The 19,832-nt window shown below is 42.7% G+C and overlaps 1 protein-coding gene across 1 annotated transcript in view; it reads left to right on the top strand.

Moving 5' to 3' along the window:
• The window catches only part of TTN (titin), a 246,608-nt gene that overhangs the window by 58,633 nt on the left and 168,143 nt on the right, over window positions 1-19,832 (top strand). The window contains exons 55-89 of the mRNA XM_075153897.1: window positions 47-325; window positions 421-699; window positions 818-1,105; window positions 1,206-1,484; window positions 1,624-1,905; window positions 2,034-2,312; window positions 2,456-2,734; window positions 2,840-3,118; window positions 3,246-3,533; window positions 3,730-4,008; window positions 4,197-4,478; window positions 5,059-5,337; window positions 5,446-5,727; window positions 6,242-6,520; window positions 6,646-6,933; window positions 7,140-7,418; window positions 7,520-7,798; window positions 7,901-8,179; window positions 8,282-8,569; window positions 8,702-8,989; window positions 9,872-10,153; window positions 10,920-11,198; window positions 11,317-11,598; window positions 11,744-12,022; window positions 12,145-12,432; window positions 12,655-12,933; window positions 13,048-13,326; window positions 13,404-13,682; window positions 13,833-14,120; window positions 14,294-14,581; window positions 17,323-17,604; window positions 17,873-18,151; window positions 18,262-18,543; window positions 18,669-18,947; window positions 19,435-19,722. Of these exons, the coding sequence (XP_075009998.1) occupies window positions 47-325; window positions 421-699; window positions 818-1,105; window positions 1,206-1,484; window positions 1,624-1,905; window positions 2,034-2,312; window positions 2,456-2,734; window positions 2,840-3,118; window positions 3,246-3,533; window positions 3,730-4,008; window positions 4,197-4,478; window positions 5,059-5,337; window positions 5,446-5,727; window positions 6,242-6,520; window positions 6,646-6,933; window positions 7,140-7,418; window positions 7,520-7,798; window positions 7,901-8,179; window positions 8,282-8,569; window positions 8,702-8,989; window positions 9,872-10,153; window positions 10,920-11,198; window positions 11,317-11,598; window positions 11,744-12,022; window positions 12,145-12,432; window positions 12,655-12,933; window positions 13,048-13,326; window positions 13,404-13,682; window positions 13,833-14,120; window positions 14,294-14,581; window positions 17,323-17,604; window positions 17,873-18,151; window positions 18,262-18,543; window positions 18,669-18,947; window positions 19,435-19,722 (9,867 nt within the window). The remainder of the gene's footprint in view (window positions 1-46; window positions 326-420; window positions 700-817; window positions 1,106-1,205; window positions 1,485-1,623; window positions 1,906-2,033; window positions 2,313-2,455; window positions 2,735-2,839; window positions 3,119-3,245; window positions 3,534-3,729; window positions 4,009-4,196; window positions 4,479-5,058; window positions 5,338-5,445; window positions 5,728-6,241; window positions 6,521-6,645; window positions 6,934-7,139; window positions 7,419-7,519; window positions 7,799-7,900; window positions 8,180-8,281; window positions 8,570-8,701; window positions 8,990-9,871; window positions 10,154-10,919; window positions 11,199-11,316; window positions 11,599-11,743; window positions 12,023-12,144; window positions 12,433-12,654; window positions 12,934-13,047; window positions 13,327-13,403; window positions 13,683-13,832; window positions 14,121-14,293; window positions 14,582-17,322; window positions 17,605-17,872; window positions 18,152-18,261; window positions 18,544-18,668; window positions 18,948-19,434; window positions 19,723-19,832) is intronic.

Genomic DNA, 19,832 nt, shown 5'->3' with positions numbered 1-19,832 from the left:
GTCATGCACCAGACCCATACTTACATAGCCACTTTCTTCCTGCCAGAGCCCCCACAATTCTTGAAGAGGATAGAAAACATTAGTTCCCTTCGAGGGGGCACGGTCGTGTTTCAGGCTGCTATTAAAGGCTCCTTGCCCATCACTGTGTCCTGGCTGAAAGACAACGATGAAGTGATTGAAGACAACAATATCAAAATGACCTTTGTGAACAATGTTGCCACTCTTCTGGTGAGGTCTATTGAACTGAAACATGATGGGAAATATTTCTGTCAGGCTAAAAATGAGGCAGGAATTCAGAGGTGTTCTGCTCTGCTGACTGTCAAAGGTTGGTCCTGCCTTGAGGGCTTGCAGTGATCTCAAATGGTTCCCTTGTGATTTTTTACAGATGCCCTTAACACTCTGTCTCCTTGTTTACAACAGAACCTGCTACAATTGTGGACAAGGCCGTGTCAATAGATGTGACTGAGGGAGACCCAGCAACCTTGCAGTCTAAATTTTCAGGAACGAAAGATATTACAGCCAAATGGTTCAAAGATGGCAAGGAACTGACATTAGGCCCAAAATATAAGATCAGTGTTACAGATACTGTCTCAGTCCTAAAGGTGCTTCATGCAGAAAAGAAAGATAGTGGGGAATACATTTTTGAGGTTCACAATGACGTTGGGAGCAGTAGCTGTTCTGCCAGCATTAACGTCCTAGGTGTGTATGGACTCTCTTTTATCATTGTTTTTACATACAAAATCTTTTCTCCTGAGCTGACATCTGCCACAATCGAGTTTGAATTTCATACTTTGTCTTTTTACTCTGTTTTGCATAGATCTTATTATACCACCTAAATTCACCAAAAAGCTCAAGAAAATGGACAGCATTAAGGGGTCTTTTGTCCACCTGGAGTGCATAGTGTCTGGTTCACATCCTATAAGTATCCAGTGGTACAAGGACGGCCAAGAAATAACAGCAAGTGAAAAGCACAAATACTCTTTCCATGATAATACTGCATTTCTAGAAATCAATAAACTGGAAGGCACAGACAGTGGCTCTTACACCTGTGAAGCAACAAATAAGGCAGGAAGCAACCAATGCAGTGGGTTCTTAACAGTCAAAGGTTTGAGCTCCTTCTTTGTCTTGTGTTAGGTCTCTCATTCATAATTTTGGAATTGCCCTGTCTCAGAGTAATCCTTTTTCTTCCTTTTTACATGTTATAGAACCGCCATATTTTGTGGAAAAACCCCAGTCCCAAGAGGTTGTGCCCAATGCTAGGGTTCAGTTCAAAGCACTGGTGAAAGGCTCTACTCCTCTGCAGATAAAGTGGTTTAAAGACAGCCAGGAGCTCCTCTCTGGAGCCAATCGGTCTGTCTGGAAGGATGACACATCTAGTGTACTGGAGCTCTTCTCAGCTAGGACATCTGACTCCGGGAACTACACTTGTCAGATAAGCAATGATGTGGGGACCGCAACTTGCAAAGCAGCTCTGTTTGTAAAAGGTGTGCAACTCAATGTTCTTCTCATCTTTGTGGTTCTGATTTTTCTGTGCAATTTAGGGGGGAGGGGATAGGAAACCCTTGTATTTCTTTAAACCACCTTGAATATTATAAAGTCTCACCTTTTCTGTCCATCTTCCAGAGCCCCCCAGATTTATTCAGATGCCAACTTCTGTAGTAGCTTTGCGTGAAGGACAGTCCACCACTTTCGAGTGCCAGGTAGTAGGCACGCCAGAGATTCACGTCACATGGTACCTGGATGGGAACGAAGTGACTGACCAAGCTAAGTACAGCATCTCCTTCGTAGACGGTTTAGCCACTTTGAAAGTCACTCAAGCCAGAGTGTCAGATAGTGGGATTTATGTTTGTGAAGCCCACAATGATGCAGGTAGTGAGAGCTGCAGCGTCGAGCTGAAAGTAAAAGGTTGGTTTTGAACATCTTATCATCATCCAGCTATGCCACATAGCTGGGGTGATGGAGTAGGGGAGACTTCTTCTCCCCTCAAAACCATTCAATGTCACTATCTACTTTCCCCTTATTCCTCTTTGTAGAGCCTCCAACATTTGTTCGGGATTTGAGACCCACTGAAGTAGTGAAGGGTTTGGAGGCTACACTCGAGTGTGAGGTGACTGGTACTCCTCCATTTGAGGTGAAGTGGCTGAAGAACAATAAGGAGATGTTCAGCAGCAAGAAATATGCCATGTCCACCAAAGAATCTGTATTTACTCTTAATGTGACTAACTGTGATGTCTCAGACGTTGGTGAATACCAGTGTATTATATCAAACGAAGGTGGGAGCTGTTCTTGCAGCACAAGGCTCAGCTTGAAAGGTCAGTCCTCTAGGAAGCATACCCCAAACATTACATCCCCTAGCTAAACTGTAGTGAGTAGGATGACTTTATATGATCTCTCTTTCCCCTCTTCCCTTTCCATGTCTTCTCTTCCAAACAACAAACAAAACCTTACACCACAGAACCGCCATCCTTCGTCAAGAAGCTGGAGAACGTCACTAGCATTTTGAAAGGTACCGCATCCTTCCAGTGCGTTGTAGCAGGCGCTCAACCCTTATCTGTGTCATGGATAAAAGATGAGAAAATACTAGAAGACGATGAGCACCATCATATTACTTTTGAGAACAGCGTGGCCACACTGAAGCTTACCAATGCTGACCTCAGCCACAGAGGGAGATACACCTGCCAGGCAAAGAACGAGTCTGGTGTGGAGAAGTGCTTTGCTTTGCTTTTTGTACAAGGTGTGTACAAGGTGTGACCCTTCAAGCTCATCCTCGATGAATACTTGGAAAGTCAGACCCCTATCTGTGTAGCTAACTGCCATTTTTATACACTTTATACCTCAGAGCCTGCACGGATCATAGAAAAGGCTAAATCACTTAAAGTCACAGAAAGAGACCCCGTGACTTTGGAGTGTACTGTGGCTGGGACACCGGAGCTCCGAATAAGATGGTACAAAGATGGCAAACAGCTCCTGCCCAGTAGATACTACACAATGAGCTTTGAAAACAATGTGGCCAGTTTCAGGATTGAACCCGTATCAAAGGAGGACAGTGGTACATACAGTTTTAAGGTTGAAAATGACTTCGGAAGTAGCACCTGTGAAGCTGTTCTGACTGTGCTAGGTTTGTATTGTCATTTGGCAAATTCACCAATCCAGCAGGGAGGGAATGAAAAAAATAATCATCTCTGTTTGTGAAAGATAGGCAAGAAGGTAACCAGTGTGTTTTTGCCATTTTTTGTGTTGGGCAGATCAATCAATTCCTCCTGCATTTATCAAAAAGCTAACCAAAAAGGATACCGTTCTGGGATCTTCTATCCAAATGGAGTGCAAAGTTTCTGGTTCACTCCCCATTACTGCAAAATGGTTTAAGGATGGAAAAGAGATAACTGACAGTGCAAAATATAGAAGCTTGTGCCATGAGAACACTGTGTCACTCGAGATTGCTAATCTAGAGCTGGCAGACACTGCAAATTACACATGCAGTGTCTCTAATGTTGCTGGGAACGATTCTTGCAGTGCTGTCCTGACTGTGAAAGGTTTGAAACTCTTTTACTGCTTTTTCTTATTTGTGATAGATGCTGGGAAAATACCTTAAATCTTATACTAACATAACACTCTTATACCTCTTAATATTAATGCTGAAAACTTGGTCTCCATGCTTACCTCACTAATTTTCTTCATTCTTAGACGTTTCTGATGTAACTGAATATTTGTTTTTCTTAAAAACTGCAGAGCCACCAAGCTTCTTAGTAAAACCTGAAAGCCAGCAAGCCATCCCAGATTCCACAGTGGAGTTTAAGGCCACACTAAAAGGAACACCACCCTTTAAACTAAAGTGGTTCAAAGAAGACTTAGAACTTGTATCTGGTCCGACTTGTTTCATTGGGATTGAAGGGTCAACTGCGTTCTTAACCCTCTATTCGGTGGATGCTTCTAGGAGTGGGCACTACACTTGCCACGTTTCAAATGACGTTGGCAGTGATTCTTGCACTACAACATTGATGGTAACAGGTGTGCACTCTTTCTTGTGTTGTAGTCTTTTCATCTATTTCTTTTCTTTCCTTTTTGAAATGATCTTTGATAGATTGCCAAGTGAATTCCTTGTGTTTGCAACCCAGAGTTGTTTGGCTCTTTTTCCTCCTCTTTTCTTTCCAGTATTAATTCAGAGCTTCCTGACCCCACTTTTCTGGTTTTTTTAGAACCACCCAAGTTTGCTAAGAAGCTAGAGGTGGCAAAAGTGGTCAAGCAGGGTGATTCAGCCCGGCTTGAGTGCAAAGTAAGTGGATCTCCAGAGATGAAAGTAACGTGGTTCAGAAATGACCATGAAATTGTTACCAGTGAAAAATTCTGGACATCATTTATTGACTCTGTGGCCGTGCTTGAAATGAATCATCTCAGTACTGATGAGAGCGGTGACTACATCTGTGAAGCTCACAACCCTGCCGGCAAGGCCAGCTGTAGCACCAAAGTCATAGTGAAAGGTTAGCTGTCCTCTTGTTCTCTGACTATATCCTATTTTTCCCTGGTGGTTTTATCCCTCGGAAATCCACAGATTAATTTCTTATTTCAGGAATGCCTTTTTCTTCATGTCATGTTTGTTTCTGATGCCCCCTCACTCCCTCTGAAGAAGAGAGGTGTTCTTAATGCAGATGAGTCCTAAGCTAGGTGTTCCCCAGTTCTATGATTGTCAACATCTGAGACAGATCATAATGGGAATTGTTACATCAAGGAACTGAAATATGAAGAAAAAGAACAGACCCAAACTGATAAGTGTCAGTTTTACACCCTGTATTTGAGACTACTACCAGCTAAATGGGACCTGTACCCTCTCTGCCAAGGGTCACCCCTCTGTTTACCTTTTCTACAGAGGAGCTAAGAGCTCTGAATGCTCAACTACCTGCAAGATAATTTCATAATGTGCCCAAAAAATAAGGAAAGTCCTTGCCCATTCTGTTTATTTTCTCAGAAGTCTCGTTGTGTAAAAGCTGGTATCAGTAAACTGTTCATTGGTCAAATAGCTCCAGACTCCTTTCTAAAAATGTTCCTTTCTCCCCTTGTTAGAACCTCCTGTCTTCAGCAGGAAGCCCTCTCCAGTAGATATGCTCAAAGGAACTGAGGTTAGCCTGGAATGTGAGATTTCAGGAACACCACCATTTGACGTTACTTGGTACAAAGACAGAAGACAAATCCGCAGTAGTAAGAAGTATAAGGTTACAGCCAAAAACTACCATACAAGTGTTCGCATTCTTAACGTCGAAGCTGCAGATGTTGGTGAATATCAGTGCAAAGCACAGAACGACGTAGGAAGTGACACTTGTTTTTGCATTGTGAAGCTGAAAGGTAAAGTATTGGCACATATGCCTTCTGCGGTGCTCCCAATGGTACTGTATCGCTTTTCTTTACGTAGATCCTGTGAGTATTTACTATAACTGCATATTTCTTCTTCAGAACCACCGAAATTCTTGACTAAAATAAACAGCATGACTGTTGTGGTTGGTGAACCAGTAGAATTACAAGCAAGAGTGGAGGGCTCCCAGCCAATTTCTGTGCAGTGGCTTAAAGACAAAGAGGAAATTATTAGAGAAAGTGAAAACACGAAGATCACATTTATGGAAAATATTGCAACTTTACAACTTGTGCGCACAGAGACAAGCAATGCTGGAAAATACATCTGTCAGATCAGAAATGATGCTGGAAGTCGCGAGTGCATGGCTACCTTAACTATTCTAGGTTGGTAAAAAGCACAAGTTTATAAAAGATTTTTTTTAAAGTAAGGAACTTGGCTATTTAGTGTCATCTGTATGCTTTGCTTACGCCCCTGAGTTCAAAACAATCAAAACGGAGAATCCTTGTGTCCCTAGCAAGCAGTAGTCAGGTTCCTTACTTCCAGTTGTCCAGGGATAGGGGTGAAAGGAACCACAGGCCTCTACACTGTGATGGGATCTAGTTGACTGGATTTCTAAGTTGTGTCTTCTGCTCATGCCTGCTTGGAGAAGGACAGACAGTGCATTTCTCTCTTAGGAGTTTAAAAATATTTTTACTTCATTTTGGAAAGCATCTGAAATCTCCAGTTTAGAGTAGCATAAAAGGTGGAAAAAACAGAACTGAAAAAATTCTCCAGCCCAACAAACTAAGATTTCTTTGGTATCAAATGTGTAAGCCCCATCTTATAGTGCTATAATACTTATAATAGTACTAATCAAATCCTGTTTTCACCATACATGTTATCCATCTCTCCTTGCAGAACCTGCAGTCATTGTAGAGAAAGCAGAGCCAATGAGAGTTACTATAGGAGATGCCTGTACTTTGGAGTGCAAAGTGGCAGGCACACCAGAGCTTTCCACTGGGTGGTTCAAGGATGGCAAAGAGCTGACCAGCAGCCAAAAATACAGAATTACTTTCCTCAATAAAGTATCTACACTTAAAATTATGGATGCAGAAAAGGAGGATGGTGGATTGTACACTTTTGCAGTGCAGAACGACGTGGGGAAAAGCAGCTGCACAGCATCAGTTGATGTTTTAGGTTGGTTGGGTTGCTTGTCTTCCATTTTGTACAAAAACTTTCTTTCGGTCATGTTCTCTTTCCTTTCTTCCATTCCTTCCCTCCTTTTCTCTCTAACCATGGATTTTTTGTGTTTTCTTATGCAGATCGAATCATTCCTCCTTCTTTCACAAGAAAACTAAAGGAAACCCCTTGTGTCCTGGGTTCCTCAGCATTGCTGGAATGCAAAGTGTCGGGTTCACCTCCTATTTCTGTTGCCTGGTTCCGAAATGGACTTAAGTTAGTCAATGGGGAAAAACATCAGATCTCCTTTTCAGATAACCTGTGTGTTTTAGAAGTGAATTCACTGAGTGACTCAGATACTGGAACTTACACCTGCAAGGCTACCAACATAGCTGGTTCAGATGAATGCAGTGCTGTATTGACCGTACAAGGTCAGTATATGATGGTCAGGAAGCTCTCTGAGCTATTCTTTTCTTTTTCCCTCTTGAAATTGCCCATGGTCTTTTGTAAATATACTCAGAGGAAATTATTGATGGGAAAATAAAGATTTTGTTCTTTATCTTCAGTAGGTGTGTGGAAATGCCAGGGTTATGCTATAGCAACCTGTCTTAACTCTCTTTTTCTCTTGTGTGTTTAGAACCACCTTCTTTTGAGAGGACACCAGAGCCTCTGGATGTCTTGCCAGGCACAAGCATCACTTTTACTTGTGTTATCAGAGGAACCCCTCCTTTTAAGGTGAACTGGTTTAGAGGGGCCAATGAGCTTGTGCCAGGGGACAAATGCAATATCTACTTGGAGGACTCCATTGTGGAGCTTGAGTTATTTGATGTAACTCCTCTCCAAAGCGGAGAGTACACTTGTCTAGTGACTAATGATGCTGGCAGGGCAAATTGTACAACACACCTTACAGTAAAAGGTTTGTAAAGATTGCGTCTCTCTATTTACCTTAAAATATTGTTTCCTTCCCTCCATTTGTCCTGCTGTGCTCAACATTTGTGACTTCTTACCCTTCATTAGAGCCGGCTGTCTTCGTGAAGAAACTGAGCGATCAGTATGTGGAGCCTGGCAAGCCCATCATCCTGGAGGGCACTTACACAGGCAGCCTGCCCATCTCTGTGACATGGAAGAAGAATGGCCACACCATCACTCAATCTCAGAAGTGTAGCATCACCACTACAGAGAAATCCTGTATCCTGGAAATACTTGACAGCACCAAAGACGATGCAGGAGAATACACTTGCCATGTTGAAAATGAGGCAGGAAGAGACGTTTGTGAGGCTGTAGTTTCTACCCTAGGTGTGTGCTCCCTTTGCTTCTTTTTCTTGCCTGTTCTTTCAAGTATATGCTTTCCAAGGCCTGGCACTATAATGATCCTACCTAATTGCTTCTTTTTTTTAGAACCTCCCTATTTTGTTACACACTTGCAACCTCTTGAGGTGTCAGTTGGGGATTATACAACATTGCAATGCCGTGTTGCTGGAACACCAGAAATCACTGTGTCTTGGTACAAAGGTGATACAAAACTCAGATCTACTCCTGACTACAAAGTGTTCTTTAAAGACAACGTTGCTACACTTATTTTCAACAAAGTGGTTAGCAAGGACAGTGGAGAATATATCTGCAAGGCAGAAAACAGTGTAGGAACTACATCTACAAAGGCTCTCTTAACAGTTCAAGGTGATGATTTTATATTAGCTTGCTACAAATTCTTTTGCTTTTGCAAAACTATAAAAAAACTGCTTCCTGGGACATATTTATTTTTTACTTGCTTTCTTCTAGAGCGCAAACGACCACCTTCCTTTGCAAGAAAATTAAAGGACATTGAGCACCCTGTTGGTTTACCCCTTAAATTTACGTGTCGGGTCAATGGCTCAGAACCCATTACTGTGACTTGGCATAAAGATGGTGTGCTGCTAAGCGATGACCACAATGTGCACACATCCTTTGTAGATAACGTTGCAGTGCTGCAACTGGTGCGAACCGAGATGAATCATACTGGGCAGTACTCCTGCACAGCCACCAATGCTGTGGGCACTGCCACCTCAAGTGCTAGGCTCACAGTGGCAGGTGTGTTGGCTTACAAAACTTTTGCCTGGATCACAGGCTCCCCCTTCCTATTTCATGCATGTGATGGTATCTGTGTGTTGAATTAGGTTTTTCAAGAGGTATGAGTATTAAACTGTTTTCTTGTGTTTCTAGAACCCAAGCAAGCACCTGTCTTTGACACCAAACCAGAATCTATTGATGTGCCTTTTGGGGAAAGTGCTGACTTTGAATGCCATGTTACCGGAGCCCAGCCAATACACATCACCTGGTCCAAGGATGGCCGGGAGATCCGAACTGGAGGAAACTTCAATATTACATTTGTAGCCAACACAGCTCACCTTCGAGTGCTCAGAGTGGGTAAAGGAGACTCTGGCCAATATACGTGCCAAGCTAGTAATGAAGCTGGGAAAGACTTTTGCTCAGCCCAACTCAGTGTCAAAGGTATTAAGATTAAGTCACCTTCGTTTGTGTGTTTTCTTTTTCTTGGGCAAAGAGATCTCTTTGTTACTGAGTTTCATCTTCCACCCTTTCCAGTTTGGAAATATATAGAAAGTAGCTTTCCAGAAAGAAGACATATACCATGTGGAGACCTTCTATCATACTGCATGACAGTAGAAGCTTTGTGTGCCTGCAAAATCTCCAAGGGGAAAGGTTCCCTTGTGAAGCTGTTTGTTCGGAGAGCTGCTTTTTGCTTTGTCATTAGTGCTTAAACTACAGCCACACTGGTATTCACACATAGCAATTACTGTATGGAAAACAGTGATACGGTAAATACAACTACCTTGCATATGTAGGCCAGCATTGGTGACTCTTTCAAATTTGCTAAAGATTTCAATTGGAGTTCTGAATTGCTGATTTAATCGAGACTATGAATCACTTAAGTTCTTCGTGCAGAAATATGCTTTAAAGATGTGTAAGCAAGTGAAACTATCCCTACCGTGTTTCTGCTGCTCCTGGGGGTGAAGGTCTTGTCAAATCTTTCATGCTGGCCTGGGGATATTTTCATCCCTCAAAGGTAACAGCAAAATTTCCTTTGGGTGAAGCAATCATCCTTCCTGTGTTTTTTACAGCTCCAGCTGTCTGAAGCAGCAGGCTCCAGAGTTGGCAGAACATAGTTTTAGTTGTTGTCTTTGCCTTCTTTTCTCCATCTTGCGTCTTTCCTTGAGAGGAAACTCTGGTTGGGGATAGAGCCAGCTGCTGTAGCAAGCTTACTTTGTTGTGCCCCAATACTCTTGTGCTCCCCATAACTCTTGCTCAGCACTGTAGATTTCACATGGCAAACAGGTATACCGTCACTCTCTACATACTCACTCTGTTCTGCAGAACCTCCCAAGTTCATCAAGAAGCCTGAAGCTTTGCGGTTCGTGAAGCAGGGAGACACGGTTCAACTTGAATGCAAAATCAGTGGCACACCAGAGATCAGAACCATGTGGTACAAAAATGATCAGGCACTCCAGGCGAGCGACAAGCTCCACATATCCTTTGTAGACTCCGTGGCGATGCTAACCATCTTAGGTGCCAACACTGAAGACGCCGGCGATTACATATGTGAAGCCCATAATTCTGCTGGCACAGCCAGCTGCAGCACTTCAGTCGCAGTGAAAGGTTAGCAGCATGGCTCCACACACCACCAGAATCCCTGGCTTCCAGGCCCGCTCCCAGCTGCACATCCCCCTGGACAGGGAGCTGCTGCTATGCTGCTATGGCAGTTGGTGGCTGCTGGAGCAGTGTATCTCCAGCTGCTCTCACATTCAAATGCTGCTGTGTTTAAGCAGTGGAGACCAGGCAGGAAATAGTGGTGGGTGTTCAGCATTGTGCAGCCATTCCCTTGTCTCCCCATTTAAGTTAATTGCAAGCTGAACAGAGCAAGCTTGTCAGGTCACAAGGGAAGCATGGCCTAGATGGAACACCAGCCATGGTGAGGGAGCTGGGCATACTTTGCAACTATCCCTCTGTCTCCTCTTTATAGACAGTGATGCTGGCAGGAATGAAATTTAAGACGGAAGAGGAGGCTGTGTTGCTGAGCCTCACTGATGGTAGCTTTCATGACTGGAAAGAGGTGGGGAAAGCTGGAATGTGGTCCTGAAGAGAGGGGAGAGTGGCTTTTGGGGAGGGCCACTGAGCACTGACTCCAAACAGGTGCAGAAGTGTCACATTTTCTGCCCTTGGGACTCTGAGTGCTGGGATGGCTTGCTGGGAGATGCGGGGGGCTCAGCATTTTTTAGAGGTGAGGCCACGTATTTGGAAGCTAAATATGGGTTTACAAGAATAAGTGTAGGCCCCCTTCCTGAATGTGTGGCCTCCTGCTACTGTCCAGAAACCCACCCAGGGAATCAGGCTCACACATTATAATGTGATTCTTTTTTTATAGAACCACCTGTTTTTAGCAAGGTGCCAAGCCCTGTGGACACACTTAAAGGCTCAGATGTTATGCTCCAGTGTGAGATAGCAGGGACTCCGCCCTTTGAGGTGGCTTGGTTCAAGGACCGGAGGCAGGTCAGGAGCAGCAAGAAGTTCAAGGTGACAGCAAAGCATTCCGTTGCCAGTCTTCATATTCTCAATCTGGAATCTCAAGATACTGGAGAATATCAATGCAAAGCTATGAATGAGGTGGGAAGCGACACTTGCACCTGCCCAGTGAAATTCAAAGGTTTGTATGCTAGAGGATCAACAGCATCACCGCCCTCTTTTCTTGATCTCCTGGCTGTCCCTCTTCCAAGCAGGCATGCATGATTAACCCTCCTCTGCCACCTTGTTTTTGCTATCAGAACCCCCACGTTTTGCCAAGAAGCTGAGTGACACTGCAATCTTCGTCGGGGAGCCAACAGCCCTGCAGGCAGTGGTGGAAGGATCCCCACCAATTTCTGTTGTCTGGCTCAAGGACAAGGGTGAAGTTATTAGGGAGAGCGAAAATGTCCAAATGTGGTTTATGGACAACATTGCAACTCTGGAGATTGCCAGTGCAGAAGGAGCTGATGTTGGGAAGTACATCTGCCAGATCAAAAATGATGCTGGCATGCGGGAGTGCTCTGCCTTTTTACAAGTCCTAGGTGGGTATAGCCTGCTTCACAGGTACTGTATCTTACAGCTTGCACAATTGCTTCTACCAGCCTTTGTTTTCTGCTTATATCCTGTGCTCACCAGTTTGCAGGTAGATTTCTTGGTGACACACTGACCCCTCCCTTCCTATTTCAGAACCAGCAGTCATCTTAGAGAAGACCGAGCCGATCACAGTAATGGCTGGCAATCCTTTTACCTTGGAGTGCAAAGTAGGAGGAACACCTGAACTTATCACCAAGTGGTACAAAGACGGCAGAGAACTAAGGAGCGACCGCAAATACCAAATTACCTTTTTCAACAATATATCCACTTTGAAAGTCTTTTCTGCAGACAGGGGAGACAGGGGCTTGTACACTTTTGAGGTGCAAAACGAGGTGGGGGACAGCAGCTGCACTTCTTCAGTTGATGTTTCAGGTCAGCTCTATGTCTTTGTTGTTCACACTTGTCTTTAAAGGAAACTTTTTTTTCCCGCCTTTCCTTTCCCCTGAAAAAAACCCAACACTTTTCTTCCTGTTCTTCTGCCCTGTCCTACTTAGATCGTCTTGTTGCTCCTTCATTCTCAAGAAAACTAAAGGAAACAAATGGGGTGCTGGGATCCTCAGTGCTTCTGGAGTGCAAAGTGTCTGGCACATCCCCCATATCTGTGGCCTGGTTTCAGGATGGGAATGAGATTGTTAGTGGAGAAAAATATGAAATCTCATTCTTGGATAATGTTTGTGCTTTGAAGCTGAATGCCTTGGATGTCACAGATACAGGGCCATATACCTGTGTGGCAGCCAATGTGGCTGGATCTGATGAATGCAGTGCCTTCTTGACTGTACAAGGTCAGTGGAAGGATACTACAACCCCTTCAACAAAATTCTTCTTCCCTCTTCTCTTCCTTCCCTCTGGTTTCCCCATGGTTTATTTTTCATGGTTTTTTATTTCTGTTTTCTCCCTCTTTTTTTCTTTTTTTTTGACTTAAACCTGCTCCGGTTTTCCATCCCCACAGTGACTCTCCTATTAACATCTCTCTCTCCCTCTTCACTTCTTTGCATGATCCTTAGAACCACCTTCTTTTGTGAAGACACCTGATCCTCAGGAAGTTTTGCCCGGATCAAGTGTGACATTCACCAGCTACATCAAGGGCAGTACTCCCTTCAAAGCGACCTGGTTCCGAGGCATCAGGGAGCTGGTGCCAGACAGCAACTGCTCCATCTCTCTGGACGAGTCTGTGGCACAGCTACAGCTGTACAACGTGGAGCCAGGCCACAGCGGTGACTATGCCTGCGTGGTCACAAATGATGCTGGCAGTGCCTCATGCACAACCCAACTCTTTGTGAAAGGTGTGTTTCTGTGTTTGTGTGTGTGTGTGTGTGCACACAGGTATCTCCCTTCATGCTCTGCCTGCAGCCCTGCCACATCTGTCCCTCTCACTATTGATCTATGCCTCCCCACAGAGCCTGCAGTCTTTGTGAAGAAATTAAGTGATTTCAGTGTGGAGCAGGGAAAGTCCATTATGTTGGAAAGTGGCTACATAGGCACCCCTCCCGTCTCTGTCACCTGGAAACGAAATGGCATGCCTATTGCTCAGTCTCCACGCTGCAGCATTACAACTACTGACAAATCTGGCATTCTTGAAATCTTCAACAGCACCAAGAGCGATGAAGGCGAATACACCTGTGAGGTGGCAAATGAGGCGGGTGGGGATGTTTGCCACAGCCTTGTATCCATCTTAGGTACACATCACCCCTGATCCCTCTAAAGCACCCCAGTGATGCTCTGCCTCTGCTCACCATGCTCTCTCCTTCCCTAGAACCACCCTATTTTGTCACGCACCTTGACCGTGTGGAAGTGAAGGTTGGCAAGCCCGTGATCTTAAAATGCCAGATTGGTGGTGCGCCAGAAATCAAGGTGTCCTGGTACAAAGATGACACCAAGCTCAGATCAACACAGGCTTGCAAAATGCACTTCAAGAATAATGTGGCAACACTGGCATTCTCCACCGTGGAGGATAGTGACATTGGAGAATATATCTGCAAAGCAGAAAATAGCGTTGGCTTCGCCACTTCTACAGCTTTGCTTTTTGTTAAAGGTGATGGACCAAGGGCCACTCTTTCCTGGGGTAGTTTGTAGGAACTCTTTGTTGTCTACAGAAAGGGGTTCTTATTAATTTCAGAGTTAACTAATTCTAGATTGACAGGGTGGCTTCCTACTTATAGTGGTGATTATTATTGTTTTGCAGAACGTCAACTTCCCCCTACATTCACCAGAAAACTGAAAGATATTCAAGAGGCAGTTGGTGCCCCAGTGACATTTGATTGTCGCATAAATGGCTCAGAGCCTATTCAAGTGTCTTGGTACAAGGATGGGGTTCTCTTAAGCGACAGTGATAACATGCAATCAGCCTTCTTAAATAATGTTGCGACTCTCCAGATCTTGCAAACTAGTATGGCTTACTGTGGCCAATATACTTGCTCAGCCCAAAACGCTCTGGGGACTGCATCTTCCAGCGCCAAACTTCTCCTCACAGGTTTGTAGTTCACACTTAAACAAAGATCTTTGGTATGTCTTTGGTCTTTTATTTCTTCACCCTTTTTCCCACTCTGCCCGTTGTATGGTGGCCAGGGAGCATGGGCATGGCATGGTGAGGTGTGTGGTGAAGAGGTCTTGGTGGTGAGCTCTGCCATGCTTTCCTCTTTGCAGAACAACTACATCCTCCCTTCTTTGACATCAAGCCAGAATCTATTGATGTGGCGCTAGGGGAAAGTGCAACCTTTAAGTGCCACATGACTGGCTCTGCTCCCATGAGGATTACTTGGACCAGAGACAACAGAGAGATCCGCCCAGGTGGCAACTACAAGATGACGTTGGTGGAAAACACGGCCAGCTTGACAGTCTTAAAAGTCAGTAAAGGGGATGCTGGACTCTACACATGTACTGCCAGCAACAGCGTCGGAAAGGACACGTGCGCAGCCCAGCTGGCTGTACAAGGTATTGCTGTGAGCTTTAGTGTTCATAAGGCTTTTCTTTGCAAGGCAGACACCCAGAAAAAAAAAACCCTGAATGCAGACGTGTGAGACTAACAACCTTTACAAGAGGCTACACTGAGATGTCTTATTTCATTTAAATATTATTGTAATACTTAAATACTTATTTATCTTTCTTCTGGTCTGGTATAGTGCGTGATTTGTCTTATCAAAGGGATTCTTCCATTGAAATGTTAACTCTGAGTTAGTACCCTGTTGCGCCTTTATGAGTGGCCCTGTTGTCTAGCAAAATCTGTCTTCCTTAAAGTCTTTCTCCAGCAGTGACATTCACTAAGTTGTCCAGGGGAAGGAAAGGTAACTGAGAGAAACTCAGTTCATTTATGAGACTTAAATGTATTTTTACGGGGTGTGCAGCTTCTGCAAATAATTTTACTCTTTCAAAGACTGAAAACATTGAAAACTGCAGTTCTAGACAGCAAAATTGGAGGATGTGAGGGCAAACTTGGTGACAAATATCCATTCTGTCAACACTTCGCTTCTCCACATAGTGTGTGGATCTTATACATTTCAATGATCTAAATTTACGACTGGATCAAGCTGTCTTGGTACAAGTGACGCTTGTATATTAGTGTAATTTCCTCAATGTAGGTGGGAACATTGGATTTATTTATAGCTGTTCCGGATATCTCATTCTTACTGATTTTATAGAAGAACGGATGTAAAATACACTGCTTAAATTACTCATGAGTTCAAATGTCCCTGTTGGTTTAGTGCTTTCTTTTTTTTCCCCTCTGTGTGAATTGGGGGGGGAGGGGGGAGAGGGAAGGAAACAAACACATTTGAAGAGTAAGTACTATGGCTTTTACTCTCTATGACAAATAACACAAGAAGCTGAACTACCACTAACAAGATCTTGTAATAATTGCTGGTCCAATATACTATATATATCTAGAGCATATTCTATCCATAGGGATTTTTCTTGGTGGGGGTGGGAAGAGTGTGGCAGACTGAACTACCTGTGGATTCAGTGGCAAGTAGGGATGCTGTTATTATGTAGCTTGACTTACAAAAAGCATTGAAAGATTATAGCAAGGAATTTAACCTCTTTAAAAGATTTAAAGCTTGTTTCCACCAGAGTCACAATTCCGGTTGTTATTAATGATAACATTACTAATAGGTTTATTTGACCAGAGTTACCATTCATAAAATGATCCTGACTGACCTTATTTACTTTCTTACTCTTCAACTCTTTATCCATAAAATCCTGAATTTTTTTTTTTTTCCCCAGGATTATTATTTCCTTTTCTGATCCTGAACTTACACTGGGACTCACTTCAATCCTTTAGAATTTGTACAGTTTCCCCGGGGCTGCAAAATTAATGATGTTCATTGTTTGTTAGACAGTTTCTATAGAACTTGGAAGGGCAAGCTGTTTGTGTGCATTTGCATGTGTTTAATTTGAGCAGATGCTGTCACACTTCTATGACACACAGCCCTTTTTTTTTTTTGTAGAATTAAGATCTTTTGTTCAATTGATCTTGAAAATCTCCCAGTTTTTTATTAACTTTCCCACTTTAACATCTAATGTTCCCAATCTGTAGTTTTAACAATTGCTTTAAGTTCTAGAAACTGCTTTACATTCTAAGTATATACCTTACTAACTTGTATATCGTCATTTTTGGAAAGGAATGGAATTAGAGTGTGACTACTCAGTCACTGTTAGTATGCAGATAGATAATCAACTCTTTGTCAGAGTGAAATCTGATAGTAAATTACTAAGGTTCCAAGAGTCATCGTGTTAACAAACCATCGTTTCTCTTTTTAGAAACTCTAAGGAAGTATTGTTACTTACAACATAGGATGTTCTGCAAATGTCCCACAGGCTGAAGTAACCCACAATAAAATAGATATTCTTCCTACACTTTACAGACAGATGCACAAAGAGGCACTTCATCCTGTTTTGCAAAGAGATTTGTTTGTTGTGCCTACATTACCACCTCTTGGTTTTACTGGTTATATCTTTGATCTATGAGCATTCAATCCTGTGATTCTGAATCATCCATATGGTACTTTTGATGAAAAGTGTCAAACCTCCACTCCTTTCTCTCCTTACAGAACAAAATGTAACCATCTGGTTTACTTTTCAGTCACAGGACCTTTAACACCAATTTCTGTAATACCAGCCATCTCATAATTCTTCCCAGCATGATTATTTTGAATCTCTTTTGTTTGCTACCTAAGCTCCTTGACTTTTATTCCTTATATGCACCTTTATGTTTGGCTTTGCAATAAATGTGTGAAGGATTATAATGCAAATACATTTATTGACTATATCAATAGTTAATGACATATTAAGATATAAAGCTGTTGCTATAATGCTCAGCATAGATGCTCTTAATAATATTTCTTGGCTGGACGGTTTGGATTCTTGTATTTCCATTTGACCACTCATGTATTGCAAGAGGATATTACATGTCAGCTGATCTGTACTGAATACACAGAAGGTGAAGTAGAGTGGGACAATAAAGTAAGGAGAAACTAACTGAAATGCAGATAGAGAATTTGTTTGCTTCCTAATCTAGATTTTGGACCAACTTGAAATCATCTAAAAAAAATTTCATAGCAATAGCAAAATTAGAGTGTTTGCATAAATCCCCAAAGTTTACATTTTCTATTACATATTTCCCTGCTTATTCAAAGAATCAGAGCAGTTTAAAGCATCATCTCCCCTTTTTGGCTTTCCAGAACCACCAAGGTTTATTAAGAAACTGGACTCCTCAAGACTTGTGAAACAGCATGATTCCACTAAGTATGAATGCAAAATAGGTGGATCTCCAGAAATCAAAGTCACCTGGTACAAAGGTGAAACTGAGATCCATCCCAGTGAAAAATACAGAATGTCCTTTGTGGATTCAGTGGCAGTCATTGAAATGCACAACCTCAGTGTTGAGGACAGTGGTGACTACACTTGCGAAGCTCAGAATCCAGCGGGTAGTGCGAGCACCAGTACCTCACTGAAAGTAAAAGGTCAGAATCCCAGTTCTTTCCTTACCTTTCTATCTGTATGAGTCCTCCTTTGTGGAAAAGCTGTTAAATCCCACTTTCTTTAGTCAGAGAGGCCAAAACCTGTCTGAATAGATGGCAAATCTCTTGCCTGTTTGTTATGCTGTGGGAGTTCTTTCTTATTTATGGTTTGTCTTTGCTGTTCAGCATCAGAACGGCTGCGTGAATAGTCTGTCCTCTTTATCTCCTTTGATCAAATAACACAAACTTTAACCCTTTTTTCTTTTTTCAGCACCCCCCATTTTTACCAAGAAGCCCCATCCAGTCCAGACCTTGAAAGGGTCTGATATTCACCTGGAATGTGAGCTTCAGGGCACTCCTCCATTCCAGATTTCATGGTATAAAGACAAACGAGAAATTCGGAGCAGCAAGAAGTATAAGGTCATGTCCGAGAACTACCTAGCTAGTATTCACATTCTCAGTGTGGACACTGCAGATGTCGGTGAATATCACTGTAAAGCTGTAAATGATGTGGGAAGTGACTCCTGTATTGGCTCTGTAACACTAAGAGGTTTGTATAAATATTGGCACCTTCCTGGCATTTCACTGTTCCTGTCATTCTCCTCCTACATTTCCGCTCCTGGTGTGTTTTTTTACTGTTAAATATCTTCTCTTAAATAGCACCACCAACCTTTGTGAAGAAGCTGAGTGATGTCACTGTCGTAGCTGGGGAGTCGATTGAACTGCAGGCTGCAGTAGAAGGATCACAGCCCATTTCTGTTCTGTGGTTAAAAGACAAAGGGGAAATCATTAGAGAAAGTGATAATCTTTGGATGTCCTATTCAGAAAATATTGCAACTATGCGGATTGGAAATGCAGAACCAGCCAATGCTGGCAAATACATTTGTCAGATAAAAAATGATGCTGGAGTTCAGGAATGCTTTGCCACGCTGACAGTGCTAGGTTGGTAGCATGGGACAAAAACCACAATGTTTTAAGATGCTTTAAAATTTCAATTTTTATACTAATATACTAATAACTATTGCATTGCTGTTTTTAAAAATGTTGTGACTTGCATCTCATTGCAGAACCTGCAGTCATTGTAGAGAAGCCAGGCCCAGTCAAAGTTACAGCTGGAGACTCTTGTACTCTGGAATGCACAGTAGACGGCACGCCAGAGCTTACTGCTAGGTGGTTTAAGGATGGGAATGAACTGTCCACTGACCATAAATATAAAATCAGTTTCTTCAACAAAGTATCTGGGCTTAAGATCCTCAATGCAGGACTAGAAGACAGTGGAGAATATACTTTTGAGGTGAAAAACAGTATTGGTAAAAGCAGCTGCACAGCTTCAGTGCATGTTTCAGGTTAGTTGACTACTCTTTTTGAGTCACATCTGACCTTATAGGGCTTTTACAAAGCCTTCAGATAGCAAACAGTTTCTCATGACTGGCAGCCTGAAAGATTCATTGCTTGTATAATCTTAGGAGTACTTGGTATACCACTTTGACAGGCATCAAGAACAGATGCCTACCTAACCTCTGAGGGGCAGAAGTTGTTGCAAGGACTTAATTTCTTCAACTTTAGTTTACATGTCTTCTTGGACAGCTGGTGCAATATTGTTGCTTATGAAAAAGAGCTGCAAAAATAAAAGGTGTCCCTCAAAAAGTGTGAATGAAAGCTCTAGCATATCCTTAACCATCAACTATCAATTTTTCAATGACTTAGGTGTGTAGGAGCAGATTGTTAAAGTAGATATATCAAAAGAAAGTTAACTGATTTTATTACGCATGGGGAACTTTTTTCATTTTAAGCTGCTGTATGGTAATTTTTTTTTTTTAAAAACAAATGCAGATCGTATCATACCTCCTTCTTTCACAAGAAAACTGAAAGAAACATATGGTCAGCTGGGTGCTGCTGCTGTACTGGAGTGCAAAGTTTATGGGTCACCACCTATTCTGGTTTCCTGGTTTCATGATGGACAGGAGATTACCAGTGGAGACAAGTATCAGGCTACCCTTACAGACAATACCTGTTCTCTGAAAGTGAATGGACTTCAGGAATCTGATATGGGAACTTATTTGTGCACAGCTACTAACGTAGCTGGGTCTGATGAATGCAGCTCATTTTTGAGTGTTAGAGGTCAGTATCAATAAAAAGCCAGAGTCAGAGGGCACAAATTTATTTTCAAAAATAATTCATTCTTTGCGTTGTTACATATTTCTGATTTCTATGCTCTTCATCAGAAATTC

The sequence above is a fragment of the Calonectris borealis genome, chromosome 6, assembly GCF_964195595.1.
Source record: "Calonectris borealis chromosome 6, bCalBor7.hap1.2, whole genome shotgun sequence".
NCBI lineage: Eukaryota > Metazoa > Chordata > Aves > Procellariiformes > Procellariidae > Calonectris > Calonectris borealis.
Note: the sequence above shows the minus strand (reverse complement) of the source record. Positions and strands in the feature narration are given on the sequence as shown.